At 44.2% G+C, this 27,243-nt stretch overlaps 1 protein-coding gene across 2 annotated transcripts; it reads left to right on the top strand.

Moving 5' to 3' along the window:
* The first annotated feature begins 153 nt into the window (after positions 1-153).
* On the top strand, positions 154-18,808 carry LOC145524646 (GTPase IMAP family member 5-like). 2 transcript variants are annotated; one of them, XM_081537325.1, is made up of 4 exons: positions 154-357; positions 14,286-14,334; positions 15,189-15,693; positions 15,830-18,808. In XM_081537325.1, the coding sequence occupies exons 2-4, from the start codon at positions 14,292-14,294 to the stop codon at positions 16,023-16,025; spliced, it is 744 nt and encodes a 247-aa protein (XP_081393451.1). In that variant the 5' UTR covers positions 154-357; positions 14,286-14,291; the 3' UTR covers positions 16,026-18,808. The 2 variants fall into 2 exon arrangements, with proteins under 2 accessions (XP_081393451.1, XP_081393450.1); XM_081537324.1 differs by having other exon boundaries at positions 15,189-18,808.
* Positions 18,809-27,243: the final 8,435 nt, after the last annotated feature.

Here is a 27,243-nt window from a genome sequence, read left to right as displayed (position 1 = left end):
GCCCTGCTGGAGAGCACAGCACGTTAATCACAACAGGAGGAAGGTTTTGTAAGAGAAATGCTTTAAACCCACAAAGAATGTTCCTGTTTCTTTAAGTCATCACCACCTAACCCTCTCTCTGGGCTTTCTGGGGCTCTGGGTCTTAAAGACTTCCTCTATGCAGAGTGGAAGGAAACTGCCTGCCACACTCAAAACCAAAGGGAAAGCAGAGATCAGGGCCTTCTTGGATCACCGGTGAGAGCCTGTCACCAGGAAAGGCGAGTCCCGCACGGAGCAGGAGCTACAACCAACCAGAAGGAACATGGTTCTGAGAGCATTTACTGTCTGAGCACTCAGGCTCCACCAGGCACGTTTTGGGTGAGTGAGAGCTGGATCCATTAAGATGGGGCGTCCGGATTTGTAAAGATGTTCCAAGTTTCCAATAGAGGAAGTTCAAAAAAGGTTTATGAGCATGAGCACCAGTCTGGAGGGCACATTTTTCTGTCTCCTTCCACACTTCCCCCATACAGTAAGAAAAGTGTGTACTGGAACCATGTCTAGGAGTAAAATGCATTTTAAAACGCATTCAGCGTTGCTCAGGAGAAGGCAATGGCACCCCACTCCAGTACTCTTGCCTGGAGAATCCCATGGACTGAGGAGCCTGGTAGGCTGCAGTCCATGGGGTCGCCACGAGTCGGACACAGCTGAGCGATTTCACTTTCACTTTCCACTTTCATGCACTGGAGAAGGAAATGGCAACCCGCTCCAGTGTTCTTGCCTGGAGAATCCCAGGGACATGGGAGCCTGGTGGGCTGCTGTCTATGGGGTCGCACAGAGTCGGACACGACTGAAGCAACTTAGCAGCAGCAGCAGCAGCAACGTTGCTCAAATTGCACATTCAGCACAGACAAAAGATCTCTCCTGTGGCCCCCAAAGCAATCTATCTTCAGAGCAAGTTACAGTGTACTGAGTCAGGAAACCATCAGAATTCAACCCCACCCCAGATTCCCCCTCTCCCCTCTGTCCACGGTAAGGGACCCTCAAGAGACTAAAGAGGTTAAGAACCAGGTCTTCAACCCCTCATCCTCATAACCCCTGACACGTTGGCTCCCTAATTCAAGTCTCTCCCACCCCTGTTGTAGGAACACCTCAGTTTTCTCATCTGTACAATGAAGGGGTCTGAATAAATGGCTCATTTCCAAACTCTGATGTGTGGACTGAGGGTATCAGATACATTGGATTCATAAATCAGAATTTCTGAGCATGGTCCCCTCAGAATCGACATTTTTAAAGAATATTCAACTAGTTCTAAAAAACAACACATTTGAGAGGCACTGAGCTACATGAACTTTGAATTTTCAGAGTATTCAGAATACAGGAATCAACATCTTTTACAATAATTAAGAACCATTTGTCATCCCAGATTTCAGTAGGAGCTTACCTCCTTCTTAAAAATTATTTCAAGTTGATTTTACCCTGCATTTCAAACTATGTGGAAATTCCAGTGGCCTACTCAAGAGTTCTGTGGATTCCCTGTAGCACTGTTTCATTTCCATTTTGGACGAGGACCTCTTGCTTTAGCTAGCCTTCTTCTTGGGTTTGAATCTTGTGGCTGTTTCTTCATTTCTGCTCTGGTGTCAATTATGGGAGTTTGTTGATGTCCAGACACAAAATAGTTAACCGTATCATGTGATTTGCCCAAGGGTAAACTTTACTGAAAGCTTTGATGGGGTGGGCAGTAGGAGAGTTACAGCAGAAACACGAACAGTTTTGGTTTGAGTTCTAGACAAACCTGTCCTCTGAGTCCTTTGGCCAGAGAGGCGTTATTGAGCCAGCTTCTCCCTTTGTTTTTCCTTCATTGTTGGAGCCAATGCAGGTTGAACACAATTACCTATAGGAACTAGGTGTGCGACATGAAGAGGTAGAGTTTGAAATGGACGGTAAAGCACAGACAGGACTCCGGCAGAAATGTGGGGTGGGATGAAGGGTCCTAGGAAGGAGAGCACGAGGTGGGTTGGGAAAGGCACTGAAATCTTATGCCCCTGGAGTGGCTGACTGGGGAGGGGATTCACTGGAAATGAGGTTGGAGAAGTAGGCTGAGGAGAGACTATGCTCTGGTATTCAGGTGCTGACAGGATCAGGCAATCACAGAATGTTTAATCATATTAAATGATGTTTGACTGTAATCACATTCCTTTAAGAAGCCTCAGGTTTGAGGGCAAGAACCTAAAGAGCCACGGGGGAACATCCCAGTCTCCCCATACTTGGACATATCAGGATAAGCCAAACTATGTGGTTTTCTGAGAGCAGAAGCTCTTGAGATCAGTTTGGGAAATATGTCTTTTTTCCAATTTTCTCCCTGTTTGTCTCCCAGGCCAGCAATCCTAAGGTAGGTTCTAAGTCAGTGAGCAAGCTTTCTTCTTCTCATGGTTTTCCATAGCACCCCCACCCATCCAGCTGCTCAATCTCCTGGTAAAACTTATTTCTACAGCTTATGTCACTGACATAGAACCACCTGGAAAAACTAACATCTAAAGCTTACAAAAAACTGTGGAAAATTCTTAAAGAGATGGGGATACCAGACCACCTGACCTGTCTCCTGAGAAATCTGTATGCAGGCCAAGAAGCAACAGTTAGAACTGGACATGGAACAACAGACTGGTTCCAAATAGGAAAAGGAGTATGTCAAGGCTGTATATTTTCACCCTGCTTATTTAACTTATATGCAGAGTACATCATGCATGAGAAATGCCAGGCTGGAGGAAGCACAAGCTGGAATCAAGATTTCCAGGAGAAAATAACCTCAGATACATAGATGACACCACTTTTACGGCAGAAATCGAAGAACTGAAGAGTCTCTTGATGAAAGTGAAAGAGGAGAGTGGAAAAGTTGGCTTAAAGCTCAACATTCAGAAAACTAATATCATGGCATCCAGTCCCATCTCTTCATGGCAAATAAATAGGGTAACAATGGAAGCAGTGAGAGACTTTATTTTTGGGGGCTCCAGAGATCACAGCAGATGGTGACTGCAGCCGTGAAATTAAGGATGCTTGCTCCTTGGAAGAAAAGCTATGACCAAACTAGACAGCACATTAAAAAGCAGAGACATTACTTTGCCAACAAAGGTCCATCTGGTGAAAGCTATGGTTTTTCCAGTAATCATGTATGGATGTGAGAGTTGGACTATAAAGAAAGCTGAGCGCCAAATTGATGCTTTTGAATTGTGGTGTTAGAGAAGACTCTTGAGAGTCCCTTGTACTGCAAGGAGATGCAGTCAGTCTATCCTAAAGGAAATCAGTCCTGAATATTCATTAGAAGACCTGATGCTGAATTTGAAACTCCAATACTTTGGCCACCTGATGTGAAGAACTGACTCATTGGAAAAGACCCTAATGCTGGGAAAGATTGAAGACAGGAGGAAAAGGGGATGACAGAGGATGAGACGGTTGGATGGCATCACCGATGTGATGGACATGAGTGGGAGTAGGCTCCAGAAGTTGGTGATGGACAGGGAGGCCTGGCACGCTGCAGTCCATGGGGTTGCAAAGAGTCCAACACGACTGAGTGACTGAACTGAACCGAAAGCTTACTCATTGGCATAGAATGTTATCATCTCCTCTCTGCTCTTTGGATTTGGAGATCCTAAGAAGACAAACGGAGAAGGCAATGGCACCCCACTCCAGTACTTTTGCCTGGAAAATCCCATGGACGGAGGAGCCTGGTAGGCTACAGTCCATGGGGTCGCTAAGAGTCGGACACGACTGAGCGACTTCACTTTCACTTTTCCCTTTCATGCACTGGAGAAAGAAATGGCAACCCACTCCAGTATTCTTGCCTGGAGAATCCTAGGGACGGCGGAGCCTGGTGAACTGCCGTCTATGGGGTCGCACAGAGTCGGACACGACTGAAGCGACTTAGCATAGCAGAAGACAAAGTCGAGCTCACCAGGTGTTCTCACAACATCATCCCAACTCAGATAAGGCTCCTCCAATGTCTTCCCTAAGTTTCAATGCTCAGGGGAGAGGAGGAACTATGAGTGGGGTCACCAGCTCTTTGGATTTGGCCAAACACATTGTAGGCAGTTACACCTATTTAATGAATGAATGAATGAACAAATAGTGTCTGGGACTCTTTCAGTTAATCATGGGAAGACAGAAAGTGGGAAGAGATGAAAAAAATGCCTATGGTAAGAACACGTCTCACAATGCATGTTTGCTCCCAGGTGTGAGCTCTGGGTAGTAGGGGGAAGGGCTCACTCAAGACTGAACAGAGAGAAGCTGAGAGGTGACTCAATGCTGGGGTGAAGCAGCAAGAGGCCTGGGGCTGGCACATCACCTGGATCTTTACCCCCGCCCTGCTGTGACATATTAAGTTCTTTGACTAACCTGCAGCTCTGTTCCCAAAGTAAAATGAATAAACAGAAGGGAATGTAGAGGGCATCAGATCATGTATTAGAGGGAACATGATTCACCAGGTAGAAGGTGTTAGGGAACACGGATGGAGGTTATTAGGCAGCAGGTTAAAGAGAGAGGAGAGGAGGAGGGTGGTAGGGAGGGAGGGAAGGGAGATGGTCTCCTCTTATTTTTCTGATAGCCTATGAGGACAGTACTATAGTATTGACCTCACTTGTGCAGAAGAGATTTAACATTTAGATTAAACAGCTTCCCAGGATTACAGAGCTGACAGGGGGTGGGGCTGTGATCTGAACCAGGGGTGTGGTACTCCAGGCAGCCCTCATGGCCGCCCGATTGCCGCCTCCCACCCCCCACCCCCACTTTCTTTGGTGGAAGAGTATCTGGGGGAAAAGGCAGAGGCCCCTTAAGCTGCCAAATAGGGATCAGTTCTGGATGACAGATGTTTATTGGTTAATATTTTATGGTGAAAGCTACCTGATGAGGTATGAAGGATAATTATCACTAACAGCCTTTTATTTGAAGAGGAAAATAATCTACAGAGAGTCTAGTGACTCTCTAAGGGAAAAGGTGGCAAACCAGAACTGCAACCTATTTTTTATTTACCTATAGGAAGAGTTTCCTTAAGGAGTTGTTGTTGTTTAATTGCTCAGTCATGTCCGACTCTTTGCAACCCTATGGACTGTAGCCCGCCAGGCTCCTCTGTCCATGGAATTTCCCAGGCAAGAATGCAGGAGTGGGTTGCCATTTCCTCCTCCAGAGGCTCTTCCCAACCCAGGAATCAAATCCACATCTCCTGCATTGGCAGGCCGATTCTTTACCACTGAATCACCACACACAGAGTCAAAATATTATAACTTCTCAAAAACTGTCTATTTACGTGACTATATAAATTCATACCAACTAGGTATGTCTTCTCTCACCTTCTCTTTTATCTCCTCTTTATGAACATTCTTTGATTGTGTGTTGATTAAGTTTCTTTCATATTTTCATGCCCTGCTGCCTGGATCAGCTGTTACTTTACCCAAAGAGGTTCATCTTCGGCTTACTTCTGAGAGTTGTTTTTGGCCGTGATCAGATTTTCGAGCAGATTTCAAACAATGCATACCCTCTTACATAGTCTTGTACCATATTCAGTATTGTACAATATTCAATATTTATACAAAATATTCATCTGCCTGGCTGGACAGAAGCCACTACTCCTGCCAGTGAATACCATGTGGATTGAGTTCCCTAGAAGAGGAATACCTGCAAATCCGTGGGGAATCCAGAGCTAAGATTTACTTGTTTTTTTGTTTAAGTTTTTTTGAATTTATTGTTTTAAATTTTTGTTGGAGTATAGTTGCTTTACAATGTTGTGTTGTTAGTTTCTGCTGTGCAGCAAAATGAATCACTTGTAGGTATACATACACCCCATCTCTTATAGATTTCCTTTCTATTTAGGTCACCCCAGAGCACTGAGTAGAGTCCCTGTGCTATACTGTAGATTCTCATTAGTTGTCTATTTCATACATAGTAGTGTGTATATTTCAATCCCAATTTCCCAATTCATCCTACTCCCCCATCCCCCCTTGGTATCCATAAGCTTGTTCTCTACATCTGTGTCCCTATTTCTGCTTTGCTAATATGACTTTTCTAGATTCCATATATCGATATTATACAATATTTGTTTTTCTGACTTACTTCACTCTATGTGACAGTCTCTAGGTCTATCCACGTCTCTGCAAATGGCACTGTTTCATTTCTTTCTATGGCTGAGTAACATCTCGTTGTATATATGTACCACATCCTCTTTATCCATTCCTTTGCTGATGAACGTGTAGATTGCTTCCCTGTCCTGCTTATTGTAAACAGTGCTGCAATGAACACTGGGATGTATGTACCTTTTTTAATTATGGCTTTGTCCCAACCGAGCACAGGGGTGGGATTTTTGGGTCATATGATAGTTCTATTTTTAGTTTTGTGAGGCACCTCCATACTCTTCTCCACAGTGACTGTACCAGTTTACATTCCCACCAACAGTGTAGGAAGGTTCCCTTTTCTCCACACCCTCTTCAGCACTTATTGTTTGTAGATTTTTTTGATGATGGCCATTCTGATGAGTGTGAGGTGATACCTCATTGTAGTTTTGACTTGCATTTCCTGAATAATTAGTGATGCTGAACATGTTTCCTATGTTTGCTGGCCATCTGTATGTTTTCTTTGCAGAAATGTCTGTTTAGGTCTTCTGCCCATTTTTTTGATTGAGTTATACTTGGTTTTTTGATATAGAGTTGCATGAGCTGTTTGTATATCTTGGAGTTTAATGTTTTGTCAGTTGCTTCGTTTGCAAATATTTTCTTCCATTCTGAGGGTTGTCCTTTCATTTCATTTATGGATTCCTTTGCTATGCAAAAGCTTTTGCATTTAATTAGGTCCCATTTGTTTATCTTTGTTTTTATTTTCATTACTCTAGGAGGTGTGTCAAAAAAGATCTTGCTGCGATTTATGTCAAAGAATGTTCTGCCTATGTTTTCCTCTAAGAGTTTTATACTTCTGGGCCTTACAGTTAGGTCTTTGATCCGTTTTGACTTTATTGTTGTGTAAGACATTAGGTCATTTTTTTTTTCCTGCTCTGGGAGCCTTAATGTGATAGTGACAATGTTGCCTTTCTATACAAGTGAATAAGTATTTGCTTATTCCAGCAATAAAATATTTTGAGATTTTTTTTTCTAAATTTGTCTTTTTACCTCTTTTAAATATCTTCCCAAATGATGTAGTGTTTTGTTGTAATTATTATTTTGGATCAAAATTATTTTTATACCTTACATTCAGTCTCATTCTTGGCCCAATGCTTGTTTATTTTGTATTTCCTTTCACATTTTATCCCATGAAGTTTAGGCACTCCTTTTTACTTCAAAAATAGAGTTAAATCGTGTATATCCCTTGACTTACTACGCCTGAAAACACCTAAGATCTAGTCTTCCACTCGCTGGTGAAATAGCTCAAGGGTACACTGAAGAGAACTGCATATCACTTCTCAAAAATCACACACATACACGCCTCCTAAGAACAGACACCCCAACCCCAAGAGACAAAAGGCAAGGAACAGTGGCTCTCTGGCTCCTAGCTCTGCGGAGTTTCTGGAAAGGAGGAGGGCTCCACTCTAACCTGTTCCACACCTGGCTCCAACTTTGCACGAAGGTAGAGAAGTCCTCCGCGAAAAGTCTGTGATTCTTTCTTGCGCCAAAGAAAATAACTAGCTTTCTGAGTTGATCTCTTTGGAGGTGCTTTATCGGAGAAGGCAATGGCAACCTACTCCAGTACTCTTGCCTGGAAAATCCCATGGCTGCAGAAGCCTGGTAGGCTGCAGTCCATGGGGTCGCATAGCGTCGGACACGACTGAAGCGACTTAGCAGCAGCAGCAGAGGTGCTTTCACTGGGCGACTGGTATCAGAGGGGTCTCTTTTCACCCATCTTGAAGAGGAAATGGGAGGGGGCGAGGCGCTGGCGGTCTCAGAAGGCAAGCATCCCTTGAGGGTGCGCACGCTGCGAACTCGCCGCTCTCTGGTTTCCGCGGCAGCAGTTTCGTCCCGCCCGGAGGGGTGTCCCCAACTGCGGGGACAGGAGGCGCAGGCGCTCCGTCAGCCCCACTTTCCTTCTTGCCCTGTAGTCGTGCCCTGCAGCCTTGGCCCGCGCGCTCCCTCCGACCCGCCTGCACCCAGCCCGCAGAGCCGAGCCTGGTAAGGGGACCCAGTCTGGGGTCCCTGCGTACTGGAGGATTGGGAGCGGGGCGAAGAGGGAGGGTTCTGGTGGCCGCGGTTGAGTCAGGGCTACTGATTTCTGGTAGGACTTCGAACCGGTTCCATGCTTCTGGGGTCTCCTGTCAGTGAAACCGGGTGCTGGTGGAGAGCTTTATGGACAACAGCGGGTTCCCAGTGGGAACCAAGCGGATTTGGGAACCTCTCACCCCGCGTTCCCGCCCATCGCTTTCCCATCGCTTTCCACAGCGCTGCAGTCTTTTATGTCTAGTTGCCTACTTCTTAGCTCTTTTGATTTTCATTAAGCTTCACAGCGTTTCATAAAGCTTCGCTAATATTCTCAGATGCTGGGAAAGACTGAAGGCAAAAGGAGATGGGGGCGGCAGGAGATGAGTTGGTTAGATAGCATCACGGACTCATTGCTCATGAATTGAACAAACTTCGGGAGCTAGTGGAGGACAGGAAAACCTGGCGTGCTGCATGCAGCCCATGGGGTCGCAAAGAACTGGACAGGACTGAGCGACTGAACAACAATTTGACAGATGAGAAAACTGAAACTCACAAGGTGCCCTAACTAGGTAGAGTGAACATCTTAAGTTTTACCTTCTTAACTTCAGCCATACCACCCCCGCCCCGTCCCTGACAAGCACCACCTCCCAGAGAAGCCTGGGGCAGGAATCCATTCCTAGGGCTCCACACGCCGAGTACCCTCACTGAGCCACGTTCCCAACGAAACCTCTCCGTGGACATTGTTCTATGACCTTGATCTTCTGAAAGCCACCCCATTCTTCCCCAGATAGCCACGTTTCCTACTACACGAGGTAGAATTCGCGGCTATGGCAGAGAGACCCCAGCGTGTACAGGAACCATCCCTTGGTCTGCTGTCAACCCCCTGTGAGCGCCGTGTTATAAAGTCATGAGACCATTGGTAGCTTGATAGGGATTGCATTGAATCTATAGATTGCTTTGGGTAGTATACTCATTTTCACTATATTAATTCTTCCAATCCATGAACACGGTATATTTCTCCATCTGTTTGTGTCCTCTTTGATTTCAAGCTACCAATGGTATTTTTCACAGAACTAGAACAAATCATCTCACAATTTGTATGGAAATATAAGAAACCTCGAATAGCCAAAGCAATCTTGAGGAAGAAGAATGGAACTGGAGGAATCAACCTGCCTGACTTCAGGCTCTACTACAAAGCCACAGTCATCAAGACAGCATGGTATTGGCACAAAGATAGAAATATAGATCAATGGAACAAAATAGAAAGCCCAGAGATAAACCCACGCACATATGGACACCTTATCTTCGACAAAGGAGGCAAGAATATACAATGGAGAAAAGACAATCTCTTTAACAAGTGGTGCTGGGAAAACTGGTCAACCACTTGTAAAAGAATGAAACTAGAACACTTCCTAACACCGTACACAAAAATAAACTCAAAATGGATTAAAGATCTAAACGTAAGACCAGAAACTATAAAACTCCTAGAGGAAAATATAGGCAAAACACTCTCCGACATAAATCACAGCAGGATCCTCCATGACCCACCTCCCAGAATATTGGAAATAAAAGCAAAAATAAACAAATGGGACCTAATTAAAATTAAAAGCTTTTGCACAACAAAGGAAACTATAAGCAAGGTGAAAAGACAGCCTTCAGAATGGGAGAAAATAATAGCAAACGAAGCAACAGACAAACAATTAATCTCAAAAATATACAAGCAACTTCTGCAGCTGAATTCCCGAAAAATAAACGACCCAATCAAAAAATGGGCCAAAGAACTAAACAGACATTTCTCCAAAGAAGACATACAGATGGCTAACAAACACATGAAAAGATGCTCAACATCACTCATTATTAGAGAAATGCAAATCAAAACCACAATGAGGTATCATTTCACACCAGTCAGAATGGCTGCTATCCAAAAGTCTACAAGCAATAAATGCTGGAGAGGGTGTGGAGAAAAGGGAACCCTCTTACACTGTTGGTGGGAATGCAAACTAGTACAGCCACTATGGAGAACAGTGTGGAGATTCCTTAAAAAACTGGGAATAGAACTGCCATATGACCCAGCAATCCCACTGCTGGGCATATACACCGAGGAAACCAGAATTGAAAGAGACGCGTGTACCCCAATGTTCATCGCAGCACTGTTTACAATAGCCAGGACATGGAAGCAACCTAGATGTCCATCAGCAGACGAATGGATAAGGAAGCTGTGGTACATATACACAATGGAATATTACTCAGCCATTAAAAAAAATACATTTGAATCGGTTCTACTGAGATGGATGAAACTGGAGCCCATTATACAGAGTGAAGTAAGCCAGAAAGAAAAACAACAATACAGTATACTAATGCATATATATGGAATTTGAAAGATGGTAACGATAACCCTATATGCGAGACAGAATAAGAGACACAGATGCATGGAACAATTTTATGGACTCTGAGGGAGAAGGTGAGGGTGGGACGTTCTGGGAGAATAGCATTGAAACATGTATATTATCGTATGTGAAACAGAACACCATTCCATGTTCGATGCATGAGACAAGGGCTCAGGGCCGGGGCAATGGGATGACCCGGAGGGATGGGATGGGGAGGGAGGTGGGTGGGGGGTCCAGGAAGGGGAACACATGTAAACCCATGGCTGATTCATGTCAATGTATGGCAAAAACTATTACAATATTGTAAAGTAATTAGCCCCCAACTAAAATAAATAAATTTATTAAAAAAATAAATAAATAAAAATAAAGTCATGAGACCAAACTGTGAAACCAGTGATGCTGGGAAACAGAGGGACTCAAACAGACGGGGAAGGAGAGCCTCATGAATAAGGCAGACGAAAAATATTTTTACCTTTCCTAAAAGAGCAGGAAAGAGCCTACTTTCTAGTGGTTTGATAAAATGAGATAGCATCAAGATAACATCAGGTTCGTCCAATTTAAAGATCAAAAGGTATATGATGTTCATTTGCTTCAACCTCCTCCCCAAGCTAGATCCCCCTGCTGTTCCTGTCAGATACCCGTATAATCTCTGCTCCCACACCGTTTCTCTCATGATTAGGATTTTCCTTGTGGAAAAGAAATCTGCCTCCATTCTTCATTCCCCCACTTTTGTCTGTTCTGCAATTGACACGTGTCACATTGCTTCAGGTTTACAGTGCTTCTGGATCTCTTCCTAGGCTTGATTCAGTCCTTTAATATCCTGTCATTTCAGCATTTCCATCAATATCCTTTCTGACTAGCCTCTGGACACTTTGGTATTTGTTAATATCGGCCCCCAAAATTCTATTCCTCAGTGAGACGTGTCTCTCCCTGGTAGCCTGACCCACTCAGAAGATGCTTCAGGAGGACAATGCTGCACCTCTGCTCCCCACTTCGGAACCTTGATGGTGTTTTGTGGCAGCCACAGAGCCCCAGTTGGGTCATACTGATCATCAAGTCATGTAAAAAACGCCAGATTGTTTAAACTGAAATCTTTCCATTCTGAGCAACTTCTGTCCCCTACAATTTTATGTTTGAATAGTCTTTAGAAAAAAAAAAAAAAGGCACCCAAGATTTTGCAATACAGTTCTCTTTGTTGGTTTTAGGGCAAGCTTCCAGCCTAACTGCTTCAGTTTATGTGCTGACCACGGATGGCAACATGGTATGTGGTGTTCCAAGAGGCTCAATGACTTTATGTTCACTTCTCCTCCCCAATGAACCTAGGAGAATATGCAGGCAAAATGAACCAACTTTTGTTCTTAGCTCCATGATAGTTGTGTGAACATGGGCAGGTTAGTTGAGACTCAGTTTCTGAATATTTTAATAGAAATTTTAATACCTATCTCAATCACATCATAGGGTATTAGGGAAAACAATTAAAATAATGGATATGAAAGAAAAATTGAAAATTACAAATGGCTGCACAGAGGGTTATTATGATGGTGAAGTTCATCATCAACATTGTCACCACTGTCATCATTGTCTTTACTACTTCAACATACTGATTCCAGTAGAAAATGTCATCTGAGATAGAAAAGATGTCAGAGAATTTGAGCAATTTTAGCAAAAGCTGGAGTATAATTTACCAGAGGCAAGGACACCAAGTGGGAGAAGGTGGTAAGGAAAATGTTCTTCTCAGGGGTTAAGGAAAGGAAAGGGGTGCAGGAGGAAAAGGAAAGGAAGGAAGTTATTTTAGTATATTCTGATAGTGTGACAAGGGATGGTTTCCTTAATGAGGACCATTTCTGTGCATCCTGACTGAGTGAATAGAAAAATGAGAAAAGGTAGAAATAACAAATTTGCTGAATAGCAAATCAACTATGAAAATCATTTTTAATTCAATGTTAATCAATAAAATGCAAGTTTAAACCAATTAAGACATCCTACTGTATGGCCAACAGGGTGACCAAAAAATTAAAAATCTAGTATTACCAAGTGTAGGCAAAAATTTGAGGGATGCTCATACATGGCTGCTGCCAGCACGACTCAGCACAAGTTTCCTGGAGTCAGATTTGGCAACATCTAGTCAGGCGGAAGCTGGACATTCCAGAGAGATTGTCATGTTGGTAGTAGCACTACTGTTGGTAGTAACAAAGATGTATTTGGAACACCAGATGTTTGTTAAGAAAGAACTGGATAAAATGTTACATAAATAATGTCACTTCTGTAAAAGATTAAAATACAAAAAAGTACTGTATCTTAACTATAGATAGATGTGTATGTACAAGTGTAAATACACAAATGAGATAGATACATAAACATCTCAGAATATTGTTTGCCTCTAAAGGGAGAGGGAGAATGAGACTTGGATTTGGGGGAGTCAAAAAATAAATAAATGAAACTATATGTGTAAAGTTTTAACTTTCTCAGTCAAACCAGACAGCAGTAATAAAAATGCCAAAATACTGAGATTTGTTCATTGCACATCGTGGAATTTGTTTCATTACTCAGTGTATTTATTTCTCTTCTTAAAATGTTTGTTTCATAACTGCATAATCTTTAAAACTGAATAAATAAAATACAGCCTCAGTGGTGGTGGTTTAGTTACTAAGTTGTGTCCGACTCTTGCAACACCATGGACTGTATCCTGCCAGGCTCCTCTGCCCATGGGATTCTCCAAGCAAGAATACTGGAGTGGGTAACCATTCCCTTCTCCAGGGGATCTTCGCAACCCAGGAATCGAATCCGGTTCTCCTGCATTGCAAACCCATTCTTTACCGACTGAGCTATGAGGGAAGCCCATAGGCTCAGAGTTCGTCTTAATCATAACTGCAGATTGCATGCTTGCCTTTTCCAATGCATACTTACCTTTTCTAGCACCAGGAATGATGCAATAGTATGCTTCATCTGAATGAAACATTTATCTCCATGGTTTTGCCAATTTCTGGTTATGTCTACTGGGGTTTTTTTAAAGTTGTTATTGGGAGACCCACAAGGAAAGACGTTTGATTTAAAACAGAGCAAGAAATTACTTTATCTTGAATTTGTCCCGAATGTTGCTTCTGTCCCTCAGTCAGGGCACCAGTTTCTCTTCCCCCAGCTGCTCAGAGGATGGGAGGACGGTGACCATGTTCGGCCCTCTTCCCCTTCTCCCTCTCATGTCCATGCTCAAAGGCGCCCTGAATCCCCAATTCCACACTCTCACTGGAAGGTACATTGTACTTTCCTCTTTGCCACTGGGATGTCCATCTGATACAAAGAGTTTCTGGGACTGGAAATGCCCAGTACGTCAAACAAACCACTATCATTTACATCAAGGCAACTTTTATTCTCTAGCCTAGCAAGTTTGCTTTGATTCCAATAATAATAACAAATAATTTAAATGTCTTGCTTCTTATTCCTTTGAAGAAGCCCTTCTTTATTTCACGCCTTTTCAGCTTGAAGGGAGATAATCAACTGATGTGTATTCAAACATTTCTTGCTTTCCTATAGAATGAGGAAGAAAAGCAAGAGTTCGCTGTACTAACATAACCTAGCATCACCTGGCTTGCTTAAAGTTATATATGGATATTTGAAAATAAAATATGTTAGAAAATTAGCAATGGAAATGACTCATCTAAGGATAATTGTTCTCGGCTGTCTGAATTGGAGGTGTTCTCAGGCCTTGCCAACTCCTATAAGGACACTTGCTTTTATTCCTTTCCTCTTTTTATTCTAGAAGCGAATGGAAGGGCTGCAGAGGAGCAGATACGGAACCATGGCTGATGGTAAGAAACCCTCCAAATTCTCAAGCGCTCTGGACACCAGGAGAGAGTTACTGTCTTCCCTCCTCCACTCCCTGACCTCAAACACTGAGACAGAAGAGAAACCCAGTTATTTTTAACTGCAAGAGAAAAAGGCAGCTATCATGTTGTTTATTTTCCCTACTATCATCACACCCTACCTACCCGAGTATGACACTCTGACCCGTGTGGTGATGTATGGGAAATGTGGAAACAAAACTTCAAGTCAGAAGTCAGTGGATTTGGAACCGAATTGTGGAAATGATATCTTTCCCTGCCTGTGCTCAGCTGAAAAGAGGAAAAGTTCCCCATAGAGATTTAGTAATTAAAAAAAAAAAAATCTCAGAATACTTAAGTAAGGGAAGAACCAACACAGAGTAAAAGGAACAAAATAACAGATTTTAGGAGCCTAGAATGAGCCTACTTCATGTGGGCTCATAAGAACTCCAGAAGTCCTTGGATTCTCACTCTTCATCTCTTGAAAATTTTAGCTCTTGGCACAGTATCACCCTTGCCAACTCTTGTTGATGTTTGTTGTTGTTTAGTCACTATGTCATGTCCAGCTCTTGCGACCCCATGGACAGCAGCCCACCAGGCTCCTCTGTCCATGGGCTTTTCCAGGCAAGAATACTGCAGCAGGTTGCCATGTCCTCCTCCAGGGTATCTTCCCAACCCAGGGATCAAACCTGTGTTCCATGTCTCCTGCATTGGCAGGCGGGTTCTTTACCACTAGCATCACCTGGGGAGCCCATCATCAACTATACTCCAAGATAAAATAAAAACTTTAAAAAAGAATCACAAACTTAGCAAAACTGGAAAAAATTTTTTTTTTTTTACAGGCAGGATAGAACATCAGGGCTTTGAATCCTCCTCCTCGTTGAGGATCATCCTGGTAGGCAAAACAGGCAGCGGGAAAAGTGCCACCGGGAACAGCATCCTCTGCCAGCCAGCGTTTGAGTCCAAGCTGGGGGCCCAGTCGGTGACCAGGAAGTGTCAGAGGGCAACAGGCACGTGGAATGGGAGGAGCATCCTGGTGGTGGACACGCCCCCCATCTTTGAGTCCAGGGCCCAGGATCAAGAGGTGTATGAGAATATCGGAACCTGTTACCTGCTGTCGGTGCCAGGGCCCCACGTGCTGCTGCTGGTGACCCAGCTGGGGCGCTTCACGGAGCAGGACGCGGTGGCCGTGACCAGGGTGAAGGAGGTCTTTGGGGCGGGAGCCGAGAGATACATGGTCATCCTCTTCACCCACAAGGAGGACTTGGCAGGCGGATCCTTGGATGAGTACGTGGCAAACACAGACAACCTCAGGCTGAGGAGCCTGGTCCGGAAGTGCGGGCGGAGGTATTGCGCCTTCAACAACCGGGCCTCCGGGGATGAGCAGAGAGAGCAGCTGGCCCAGCTGATGGCCGTGATCGAGGGGCTGGAGCGGGAGCACCAGGGCGCCTTCCTCACCAACGAGCTCTTCTTTGATGCACAGATGCTCCAGCAGATGGGGGGTGGCACCCGTGGAGAAGGTCAGAGGCGCTACCTGGACAAGGTACGGCTACAGGTTGCAAAGCAAAAGCAAGACCTGGAAGAGGCTGAGAGAAACTGTGCCTTCAAAGCGCTCCTCCAACTCAAAGCCTGGATCGTTTCTCATGCCAAACTATTTGTTCTTGTCCTATGCCTTTTGATTTTTCTTACCATTGTAATTAGCTTGTATAGTACGCATCAACTTTGAGCATTTTCGGATGACAGCTGCCGTCAACTTCCATTTTTTCAGAGTCAACATATCTATCTGTGTTGATCAGGAACTTTATTTGCTTTTTACATAATTTCATTTTCAATTTTGCTTCCTTGCATCAAACACACCATCTCTTTTCTTCGATTCCTTTTTAGATAAATAAAATCCAAAGGGAAAAAAATTTCCCCTTTCTGTTGTGTTAAAAACGATGAAGGCAGAAACTTCCTTGGCAGTCCAGTGGTTAAGACTGTGCTTTCAATGCAAAGGGTGCACGTTCAATCCCTGGCTGGGAAACTAAGATCCCATATGCCATGCAGCCAAAAATTAAAGCAAATAAATAAATTTAAGAGCAAAATCTTAAAAAAAAAATGGTGAAGACAAATAATAAACTAACTAACTGCACACCATCAGGAAATATTGGGGAGCTTGCGGAAAGGAAAGTGAGTGGACTGACATGTTGTGTGAGGAAGCGTCTCACCGGGGACCTCCTTTCTACAGTTGGAATTACTTATTTTATTCAGAATCATATTCTGACTTCCTCGTAGGTTGTAAAAACAAATAGTAATAATAAGACACCGCACAAGAGAGAAAGATTAGGGTGTTCTGGAAAGTCTCTGGGGTGTGAAGAGGCTGGGGGAGAAAGGAGGGAAGCCCTAGAGACGAGATGGGGAGGAAGATCTCTGCATAGTCAGCCACTGGGAAGTTAAAGAACCAGAAATCCTTAGAGCAGGGCTAGACAAGAGCCAGGTGGTGAGTATAGCAGTTCAGGCTTAGCCGGCCATCTGGTCTCCTTCAACACTCAACCATCTCCTTGTAGTATGAAAGCCACCCTGGACAAGAAGGAAAGGACCTGCAAGACTGCATTCCCTACAAGTTTTTGAAGTTTGAATTGCATGGACCTTTCATATGTAGTGATGAAACATTCTGCTTCTTTTGATTTTTTGACCCATTGTTGTTGTTGCTCAGTCGTTCAGTCCTGTCTGGCTATTTGCAACCCCATGGACTGCAGCACGCCAGGTTTCCCTGTCATTCACCATCTCCAGGAGCTTGCTAAAACTCATGTCCATTGAGTTGGTGATGCCATCCAACCATCTCTTTCTCTGTCATCCCTGAATCCTCCTGCCTTCAATCTTTCCCAGTAAAGATTTTTTGAAAGATTTTTTCAGTCTCTTCTAATGAGTCAGCTCTTAGGTGGCCAAAGCATCAGAACTTTCAGCTTCAGCATCAATCCTTCCAAAGAATATTCAGGACTGATTTCCTTTAGGATTGACTGGTTTGATCTCCTTGCAGTCCAAGGGACTCTCAAGAGTCTTCGCCAACACCACAGTTCAAAAGCATTAATTCTTTGGCACTCAGCCTTGTTTATATTCCAACTCTCACATCAATACATGACTACTGGAAAAACCATAGCTTTGACCTTTGTCAGCAAAGTAATATCTCTGCTTTTTAATACACTGTCTAGGATTGTCATAACTTTTCTTCCAAGGAGCAAGTGTCTTTTAATTTCATGGCTACAGTCACCATCTGCAGTGATTTTGGAGCCCAAGAAAAGAAAGTCTGTCATTATTATCATTGTTTCTCCATCTTTTTGCCATGAAGTGATGGGAACAGATGCTATAATCTTTGTTTTTTGAATGTTTTTTAAGCCAGCTTTTTCACTCTCCTCTTTCGTCTTCATCAGGAGGCTCTTTAGTTCCTCTTCACTTTCTGCCATAGGGGTGGTGTCAGCTGCTATCTGAGGTTACTGATATTTCTCCCAGCAATCTTGATTACAGCTTGTGCTTCATCCAGTCTGGCATTTCGCATGATGTACTCCATCAAGCTGCTGCTGATGCTGATGCTAAGTTGCATCAGTCATGTCCGACTCTATGCCACCCCACAGACAGCAGCCCACCAGGCTCTTCTGTCCCTGGGATTCTCCAGGCAAGAATACTGGAGTGGGTTGCCATTTCCTTCTCCTGTTAAATAAGCATGGTGACAATATACAGCCTTGATGTACTCCTTTTCCAATTTGAAACCAGTCCGTTGTTCCCTGTCCAGTTCTGAATGTTGCTTCTTGACATGCATACAGGTTTCTCAGGAGGCAGGTAAGGTGGTCTGGTATTTCCATCTGTTTAAGAATGTTTCACAGTTTGTTGTGATCCACACAGTCAAAGGCTTTAGTGTAGTCAATGAAGCAGAAATAGATGTTTTTCTGGAATTCTCTTGCTTCTTCTATGATTCAAAAATGTAAAAGCCCTCCTCAGCTCACAGGTTATACAGAACTGGCCTCAGCCTGGATTTGCTCTGCAGGCTGTGGTTTGCCAATCCCCATCTTAGAGGAGGTTTTCCATCATGGGTTGAGCTGGGATGTAGTTGAATGTCTTGAACCCCAAGGTCAGCACAATCGTGTGTGATACCTGTAGGAATTTGGGGAAAGGGTGGCATTGCACATTTCAGTGGTAGAAAAGAGTAGTGGGCAGACACAGGTGAAGTCTGAGTGGTGGTCACCAAGCCAGTGGAAAGAGGAAATCAGATGAGGAAGGGTCTGGGTGACCCCTTCCCAACTTCTCCTTCTATGGGATAGCTGCCCATCCCTTCGTACCTTGTAGGGGAGATCCGCAGTCTCACAGGCAGCTTGTGACTGTGTGGGTAAATGATGAACTGTCTGTGATGCCCAACTCATTGTCCATGTCCCCGCTAGTAATAAAGGTGTGGTTGATCCCGACAGTGCTATGCCACAACCGATTCCAATCTCGTGCAAGGAGTGTTATGTGTGAGCTCCTCAAGCCCTTGAAACACCAAGCAACTCAGAGTTCTCAGACCAAGGACCTCCTCCTCAGTGCAGTCTTCCCAAACTGTCTGACCCAAGTTGGCCTTTCCCTTCCTTGACTTCATCCAGTCCCACTCCACCCCCATGTAGCTGAGTGCCGAGGGTCGGGGTCTCTGCTCGGCATCAGGGATCTGAAAAGTAAGGCCAGAGGCACCTGTGCGGTAGAGGGAGGAAGGCATATAAAAATGAGGGTGAGCCAGAAGTGAGCGTCCACATAGGGAAGCAAGGGTAGCCCTCGCTGGTCATGACTAGAGAAAGCCCGGGCAGCAGCAAAAACCCAGTGAAGCCAATGAATAAATTAAAGTGAAAATCGGTGTTAGAGAAATTTGTCTGCCTTGGGATGTCAACCAGGCGGCAGAGGCGCCCTGGCCAGGGTGGGGCCGGGGCTCCTAGAAACGTGCCAGCCCCTCCCTCCAGGACTGACTTCAGGCAGAGGGAGCAGGCAAGCCATTCAGTATCACAATAATCCAAGTCTGTGCCCCAACCAGTAATGCTGGGTCAGGCAGGACATTGAGAATCACTGGAGGAGGAGGGGAAGGGGAGAGCCTGGGTGGGTTCAAGGGCTTTCTCCCCAAGGTTTTTAAGAAGGTTAGGAATTTCAGGAAGATCATACTGCAGAAATGTGGCAGTTGGACTAAATAAGTGTGAGCCTGGGAACAAGGATTCACATTCAGAAGAAAAGAATTCCATCTCAGCCATCCATCAGGGCCTGAGCCGTAATGGGAGGTGTGGGGATGGAGAGGACAGGACAGGAATGGGGACACCGAGGGGGTGAATTGACACAGAGTGGCACTGACAGCAAGGTCAGGAGGGAGCCAGCTTTCTGTCTTGGCCTCCCGGGGACCCTGGCTCCCCCCACTGCCCAGGCCCCCAGAGGAGACTGGGCTGAGCAGAGGAAGGCGGAGACTTCAGATCTGGTGGAGTCGACCTTGAAGCCCTCTGGGCTGGGCGGTCTCCTCCTCCCTCCAGGGCAGGCATTGGACCAGGGAAACTCACTAAAGAAAGTATTTGGGAGCAGGGCTGCGGGAGGATGGCCTCCTTCCAGGGATGCAGATGGTCGGCTCCCAGACCTCCCCACAATGAGAAAGCATCTCTCCCCAGGAGCAGTGTTGCCCAGTGATCCAGATGGCATTCCACCTTCACTGACTTCCTAAGGGTGTAAAGCTGGAGAGTGAACCCAGGAATATTTTACAGTAGAGGAGGAGACAGGGTTGTGTTTCACCTTTGATGTTCACCAAAGTAATTCCTTTGAAAGTGTTCAAATATGAGCTCTGATTCTCCCTCAAAGTGTTACTGAAAGGGGGACCCCTTCCAGGGCCCAAAAGGGGGCTCCTGTCTAACACTCGGAAATGAATTGTCTGAGGAGACACAGGAGCTGACAAAGCAAGAGACTATCGGGAAGGGGCCCGCTGAGGGGAGAGCCAAGGGTGAGGGAGCCCAGGGGAACTGCTCCGCCTGCTCTGCCGCGTGGCTCAAAGTGTCGGGTTTCATGGTGATGGGATTAGTTTCCGGGTTGTCTTTGGCCAATCATTCTGGCTCAGGGTCCTTCCTGGTGGTGCCTGCATTGCTCGGTCAAGATGGATGCAAGCAAGAAGGATTCTGGGAGGTGGTAAAACATGTGGAGCCTGGTGGGCTGCCATCTATGGGGTCGCACAGAGTCGGACACGACTGAAGCGACGCAGCAGCAGCAGCAGAACCAGAACATGTGGCTTCTCCTTTTGACCTTTCCCGAGCTCTTCCGGTTGGTGGTGGCTTATTAGTTTGTGTTCCTTACCAGGACTTTCTATGATAAAGTAACTCAAGCAAGTGTTTATTGCGATGCCTGGCCAGGGTGGGCAGTTTCAGTTAGTGTGCAGTCAGGCAGTTTCAGCCTAACAAAAGGGTGAAAGAAGCACAGAAAAGACTCGCCCAGGGGCCATCCCATTTCCTCTGCTTCTCCCTTTGTCATTGTCAGGATAGTCCAGCTCCACAGATTTTTCAGGTTCTTCAAGATTCCAGGGAAGCCCCTTCAGGATTCAGTGAATGTTGACTCTAAGCAGGAACTTTAGCTGTACACGGAGGTCCTTCCTGATACTAGGAACAGGAAAAGAGAAGTTCGTTTGCTTATTTATTCTTTGCATCTTTGGAAGTTCACAACTTGAAGATTCCTATGTAGGGGACTTACTGTATTTATTATGCTGGTCTGTGGTCAGTGACCTTAGATGTTGCTACCAGGACTTGCTTAAGCCTCAGATGATGGTTAGCACTTTTCAGCAATCAAGTATTTTTAAAGTTATGTACATTTTTTTTAGGGGGCTTCCTTAGTGGCTCAGTGGTAAAGAATCCACCTGCCAATGCAGGAGATAGAGGATTGATCCCTGGATGGGGAAGATCCCTAGGAGAAAAAAATGACAATCCACTCCAGTATTCTTGCCTTGGAAATCTCAGGGACAGAGGAGCCTGTGGGCTACAGTCCATGGGGCCACAAAAGAGTTGGAGAGGACTTAGCGACTGAACAACAGCAACAATAAAGAAAAGGAAGAAACTAAATGTCTCTCTCCACCAAATGAGGACACAGCAACCAGGAAGTGGGTTCTCCCCAGACAGCAAATCCCCCACACTTTGATCTTGGACCTCCCAGCCTCCGGAGCAGTGAGAAATAAATATTTCTTGATTACCACCTAGTCCCTGCCATTTGTTTTAGCAACCTTAACTGACAGAAAGAGTAATAAATGCCTCTTGAGGAGGAAGATCAGAAAAGATAAAAAGGAAAAGACCTAGAAAGATTAGCACCCCTGGATCAATTCAGCTCTCACACCCTTTATTCCCACCACAGGCCTGGGCTCAGAGTAGATATTCTTACACAGAGAATACAGGGAGCTCGCACAGGGCTGGTGGAATAAATCATCCCGGATGGCCAAAGTCTTTAGGATCAGTCCTTTGGGGTTATTGGATTTTTCCAACATTTCCAGAACCTTCTCCCTATTCTGTCTCCACAGAGAAGCCTCTTCGATGCTCAGAGCTTCCTACAACCACTGAATTAACTGTTTGTCCCATACTTTCAACTCCTCCCATCCCTGCCTGGTCTCTGTTTTACAAGATGGCAGAGTTTTATCTGAAAAAAAACCTTACCCTCAGTAAGGAGAGCATGACAGCAAATAGTCTAGTAAGTTACATATCCTGGGAAAAAGCATTTGTCTTCAGATGACTCTAGTCTTATACCTTTCACTGTCTGTGGGAAACAGCTGCCTGGTCAGGGGTGCACATCTAGGCCATGCCAAGAATCAGCCTCATGGGACACTAGCTGGAAGCACCATGTACCAGCATCCACCTCCAACTGCTCAGAGTGATTTCCGGGGCTCTGGCTTTACTTTCAGCCAGAAGAGAGACTACTATCTTTTTTTGAAAAAAGGAGGAAACTGAGGCCCAGAAATCCTAGATGGCATGCACAAAGCACCCCCCTATGCAGGACCTACAGCCACAGTCCAAGTCTTTGAATTCATTCTCCTTCTGTTCCTCCACGCATCTCTTCATCCCAACACGCCCGCTCAAGGGTAGGTTGTGGGAAATGGGGAAATGAAACCACAAGTCTCTGATGCGAAGAAATCGGAAGCACGAAACACAATTTCCTTCCCTTGTTTGTGTTCAATGTTGAAGAAAAAAGGAAATAATATTATTGGTACATTAGTGTTTAAATCTGCAACTCTAACTGTGAACTTGTCTATTTTCCCCCATTTATTTCTGTCCATTTTTACTTCTTGAATTTTGAAGTTCTCTGGGATTTTTCTGAAGCTCAGTTACATATGAGGAGCATCACATTCAACATTGCTGTGTCTTGTTGATGAATTAGCCTTTTTACCAAGATGAAGTGTCCTCCTTTAGCCCTGAGATATAGTATCGTCCTGAAACCACTGATACTATAGCCACTGTAGGCTTCATGTTCTTAATCTATGAATCATATATCTTTTTCAACTCTTCTACTTTCACCTCTCTGTGTCTTGATATTTAAGGTGAGATTTCCTTAGACAGTTTGCGGGTAGGTCTTGCTTTTTTACCCCATCTGTCTTATACTTGAAGAGTTGAGATAACTTGCATCTAATATGGTTATTGATACAGTTGTGTTTAAACGCATCATCTTGCTATTTGCTTCTGTATGTTTATCCCACCTTTTTTTTCTTTTTCTCTGTTTTTTTTATGATGAATTTTTAAGTTTTCATTTTATTTCCACTATGCTTTGTTAGCTCTACCTGATTTTATTTTCTTACTGGTTGCTCCACAATTTACAATCAATTCAGTTCAGTCACTCAGTTGTGTCCGACTCTTTTCGACCCCATGGACTACAGCACTCCAGGCCTCCCTGTCCATCACCAACTCCCGGAGTTTACTCAAACTCATGTCCATTGTGTCAGTGATGCCATCCAAACATCTCATCCTCTGTCGTCCCCTTCTCCTCTCGCCTTCAATCTTTCCCAGCATCAGGGTCTTTTCCAATGAGTCAACGCTTCCCATCAGGTGGCCAAAGCATTGGAGTTTCAGCTTCAACATTAGTCCTTCCAATGAACATTCAGGACTGATTTCCTTTAGGATGGACTGGTTGGATCTCCTAGAAGTCAAAGTGACTCTCAAGAATATGCACATTTAATTTCTCATCCTCTCTTCAGAGAGGGTTATATCACTTCACATATACTGGAAGTTCTTTAGAACACTATCTTTTACTTTCTGCCTCCCATCTTCTGCATTATTTATATTATACCTTTTACACTTAAGCGAAATACAAACAGGCTTCCCTGTTGACTCAGTGATAAAAATTCCACCTGCCAATGCAGGAGATTAGGGCTCAATCCCTGGGTCAGGAAGATCCTCTGGAGGAAAAAATGGCAACCCACTCCAGTGTTCTTGCCTGGGAAATCCCATGGACAGAGAAGCCTGGCAGGCTACAGTCCATGGGGTCACAAAAGTATCAGGCATGACTTAGTGACTAAAGAACAACAGAATATAAACTCAACAATATATTCTAGCTTTGTCTTTAAAAGCCAACTATCTTTAGGAAAAATTTAGATGATAAAAAGAATCTTTTTTTAATTATCCAGTTATTTGCTATGGTCTGTCATTCTTTTGTGTTGATCCCACTTCTCATCCACTTCCACTTTCCATCCATCTGACCCATCTATGGATCAGTCCAGAGCAGCCTATTGCTCAATGTCTGAACAGTCGTCTTACACAGGAATACCTCAGAAACATTGTCAATTTGGTTCCAGATCGCTGCAACCAAGTTAATACCACACCAAGTTTTTAGCTTCCCAGTGCACATAAAAGCTATGTTCACACTATGCCGCAGTCTATTAAGCGTGCAATAGCATTTTGTCTAAAAAAACAATGTACATACCTGAATTTAAAATCACTGACAACCATCGTCTAAGCCTTTGGTGAGTCATAATCTTTTTGCTGGTGGAGAGTCTTGCCTTAATGTCAAGGACTGCTGACTAATCAAGGTGAAGGTGGTGGCTGATTAAGGCTGGCGTGGCTGGGGCAATTCCTTAAGATAAGACAGCAATGGAGTTTGTCACATCAATTAACTCTTCTTTTCGTAAATAATTTCTGTGTAACATGCACTGCTATTTCTCAGCATTTTACCCACTGTAGAGCTTCTTTCAGAATTGGAATCAATTTTCTCAAACTCTGCTGCTGCTTTATCAATTGTTGTTGTTGTTCAGTCACTAAGTTGTGTCTGACTCTTTGCGACCACGTGGACTGCAGCACTCTGGGCTTCCCTGTCCTTCACAATCTCCCAGAGTTTGCTCAAACTCATTTCCATTGAGTCGGCGATGTCATCCACCATGTCATCCTCTGTCTCTCCCTTTTCCTCCTGCCTTCAATCTTTCCCAGCATCAGGGTCTTTTCCAATGAGTTAACTCTTTGCATCAGGTGGCCAAAGTACTATAGCTTCAGCTACAGCATGTGCTGTGATTAGTCACTCAGTTGTGTCCGACTCTTTGGGACCCCATGGACTATAGTCCACCAGGCTCCTCTGTCTATGGGGATTCTCAAGACAAGAACATTGGAGTGGGTTGCCATGCCCTCCTCCAGGGGATCTTCCCAACCCAGGGATCGAACCCAGGTCTCCTGCATTGCAGGCGGATTCTTTACTGTCTGAGCCACCAGGGAAGCCCAAGAATACAGAGGTGGGTAGCCTATCCCTTCTCCAGGAGAACTTCCCAACCCAGGAATTGAACCAGGGTCTCCTGCATTGCAGGTGGATTCTTTACCAGCTGAGCTACCAAGGAAGCCATCAGTTCTTCCAAAGAATATTCAGGATTGATTTCCTTTAGGATTGACTGGTTTGATCACCTTGCTGTTAAAGGGACTCTCAAGAGCCTTCTCCAGCACCACAGTTCCAAAGCATCAGTGCTTCAGTGCTAAGCTTTCTTTTACATGACTACTGGAAAAACCATAGCTTTGACTATATGGACTTCTGTTGGCAAAGTGATGTCTCTGCTTTTTAATATGCTGTCTAGGTTTGTCATAACTTTTCTTCCAAGGAGCAAGTATCTTTTAATTTCATGTGTTGAGTCCCTTAAAATCACCTATGAGGACTACAATCAGCTTCTTTCAAACTCCTGTTAATGTTGATATTTTGACCTCTTCCCGTGAATCATGAATATTCTTAATGGCATCTAGAATGATGAGTCCTTTCCAGATGGTTTACTACTAACTTTGCCCACATGCATCAAAGGAATCACTATATATGGTAGCTATAGCCTTATGAAGTGTATTTCCTAAATAATAAGATTCAAAAGTCAAAATTACTTCTCGATACAAGGGCTACAGAATGGATGTTTTCACAGACATGAAAACAACATTAATCTCACATTACATTTCCATCAGAGCTCTTGTGTAACCAGGGGCATTGTCAAGTAGCAGTAATATTTTAAAAGGAATCTTTTTCCCTGAGCAGTAAGTCTCAACGGTGGGCTTAACATCTTCAGTAAACCTTGTTGCAAACAAATGTGCTGTCATCCAAGGTTTGTTGTTCCATGTGTAAGGCACAGGCAGAGTAGATTTAGCATGATTCTTAAGGACCCTAGGATTTTCAAAATGGTCAATGAGCATTGGCTTCAACTTAAAGTCACCAGCTATGTTAACCTCTAACAAGAGAGTCAGCCTGTCCTTTGAAGATTTGAGGTCAGGCATTGACTTCTCTGGGCTTCCCAGGTGGCACTAGTGGTCAAGAATCCTCCTGCCAATGCAGGAGCTGCAGGAGACACAGGTTTGATCCCTGGGTCAGGAAGATCCTCTGGAGGAGGAAATGGCAACCCACTCCAGTATTCTTGCCTGGCGAATCCCATGGACACGGGAGCCTAGTGGGCTACAGTCCATGGGATTGCAAAGAGTCAGACATGACTTAGCAACTAAGCATGCATACATGATTGACTTCTCTTCTGTAGCTATGAAAGTCCTAGACAGCATTTTTTTCCAAGATAAAGCTGTTTCACCTACACTGGAAATCTGTTGTTTAGCATAGATACCTTCATTCATTATCTTAGCTAGATCTTCTGAATAACTTACATGCATTTCTACATCAGCTCTGGCTGCTTCACCTTGCATATTTATGTTATGGAGACGGCTTCTTTCCTCAAACTTCATTAACCAACCTCTGCTAGTTTCAAACTTTTCTACTGCAGTTTCTTCACCTCTCCTAGTCTTTAGAGAACTGAAGAGAGTTTGGACCTTTCTCTGGATTAGGCTTTAGCATAATGGAATGCTGTGGCTACTAAAACTCTCTCCATATCAGAATAGCTATTTCATTTTCTTATCATTCTAAGTTCACTGGAGTAGTACCTTTAGTTTCCCTCAAGAACTTTTCCTTTGCATTCATAATTGAGCTAAATGTTTGGCAAAAGAAACCTAGCATTCAGCCTGTCTTGGATTTTGACATGTCTTCCTTACTAAGTTTCACCATTTTTAGCTTTTGATTCAAACCGAGTGATGTGTGAACTCTTCCTTTCGCTTGAACAGTTAGAGGCCAGCATTGGGTTATTAATTGTCTAATTTCAATATTGTTGTTTCTTAGGCATAGGGAGACCCAAAGAGAGACAGAGAGACAGGTGAAGGGCTGCTTAGAGGAGCAATCAGAACACACACATTTCCCAGTCAAGGTCACTGTCCTATATGGGTGCGGTGTATGGCACACCAAGACAATTACAACAGTAGCTTCAAAGACCAAAGATCACAGATCATCATGATGGAAGAGGGGCATGGGAAATTCACACTGGTTTATACATGATTTAACTTGAACTTTAACTAAAACAGCCCATTTTGTGGTCTATTAGACATACATGGTTCATCTGCTTTAACCACTGAAGAAAAGAATGCATTT

The sequence above is a fragment of the Giraffa tippelskirchi genome, chromosome 10 (assembly GCF_054371585.1).
Source record: "Giraffa tippelskirchi isolate mGirTip1 chromosome 10, T2T-mGirTip1v1.2.pri, whole genome shotgun sequence".
Classification (NCBI taxonomy): Eukaryota; Metazoa; Chordata; class Mammalia; order Artiodactyla; family Giraffidae; genus Giraffa; species Giraffa tippelskirchi.
The sequence above is the reverse complement of the archived record's forward strand: the minus strand, read 5'-3'. Positions and strand labels throughout refer to the sequence as shown.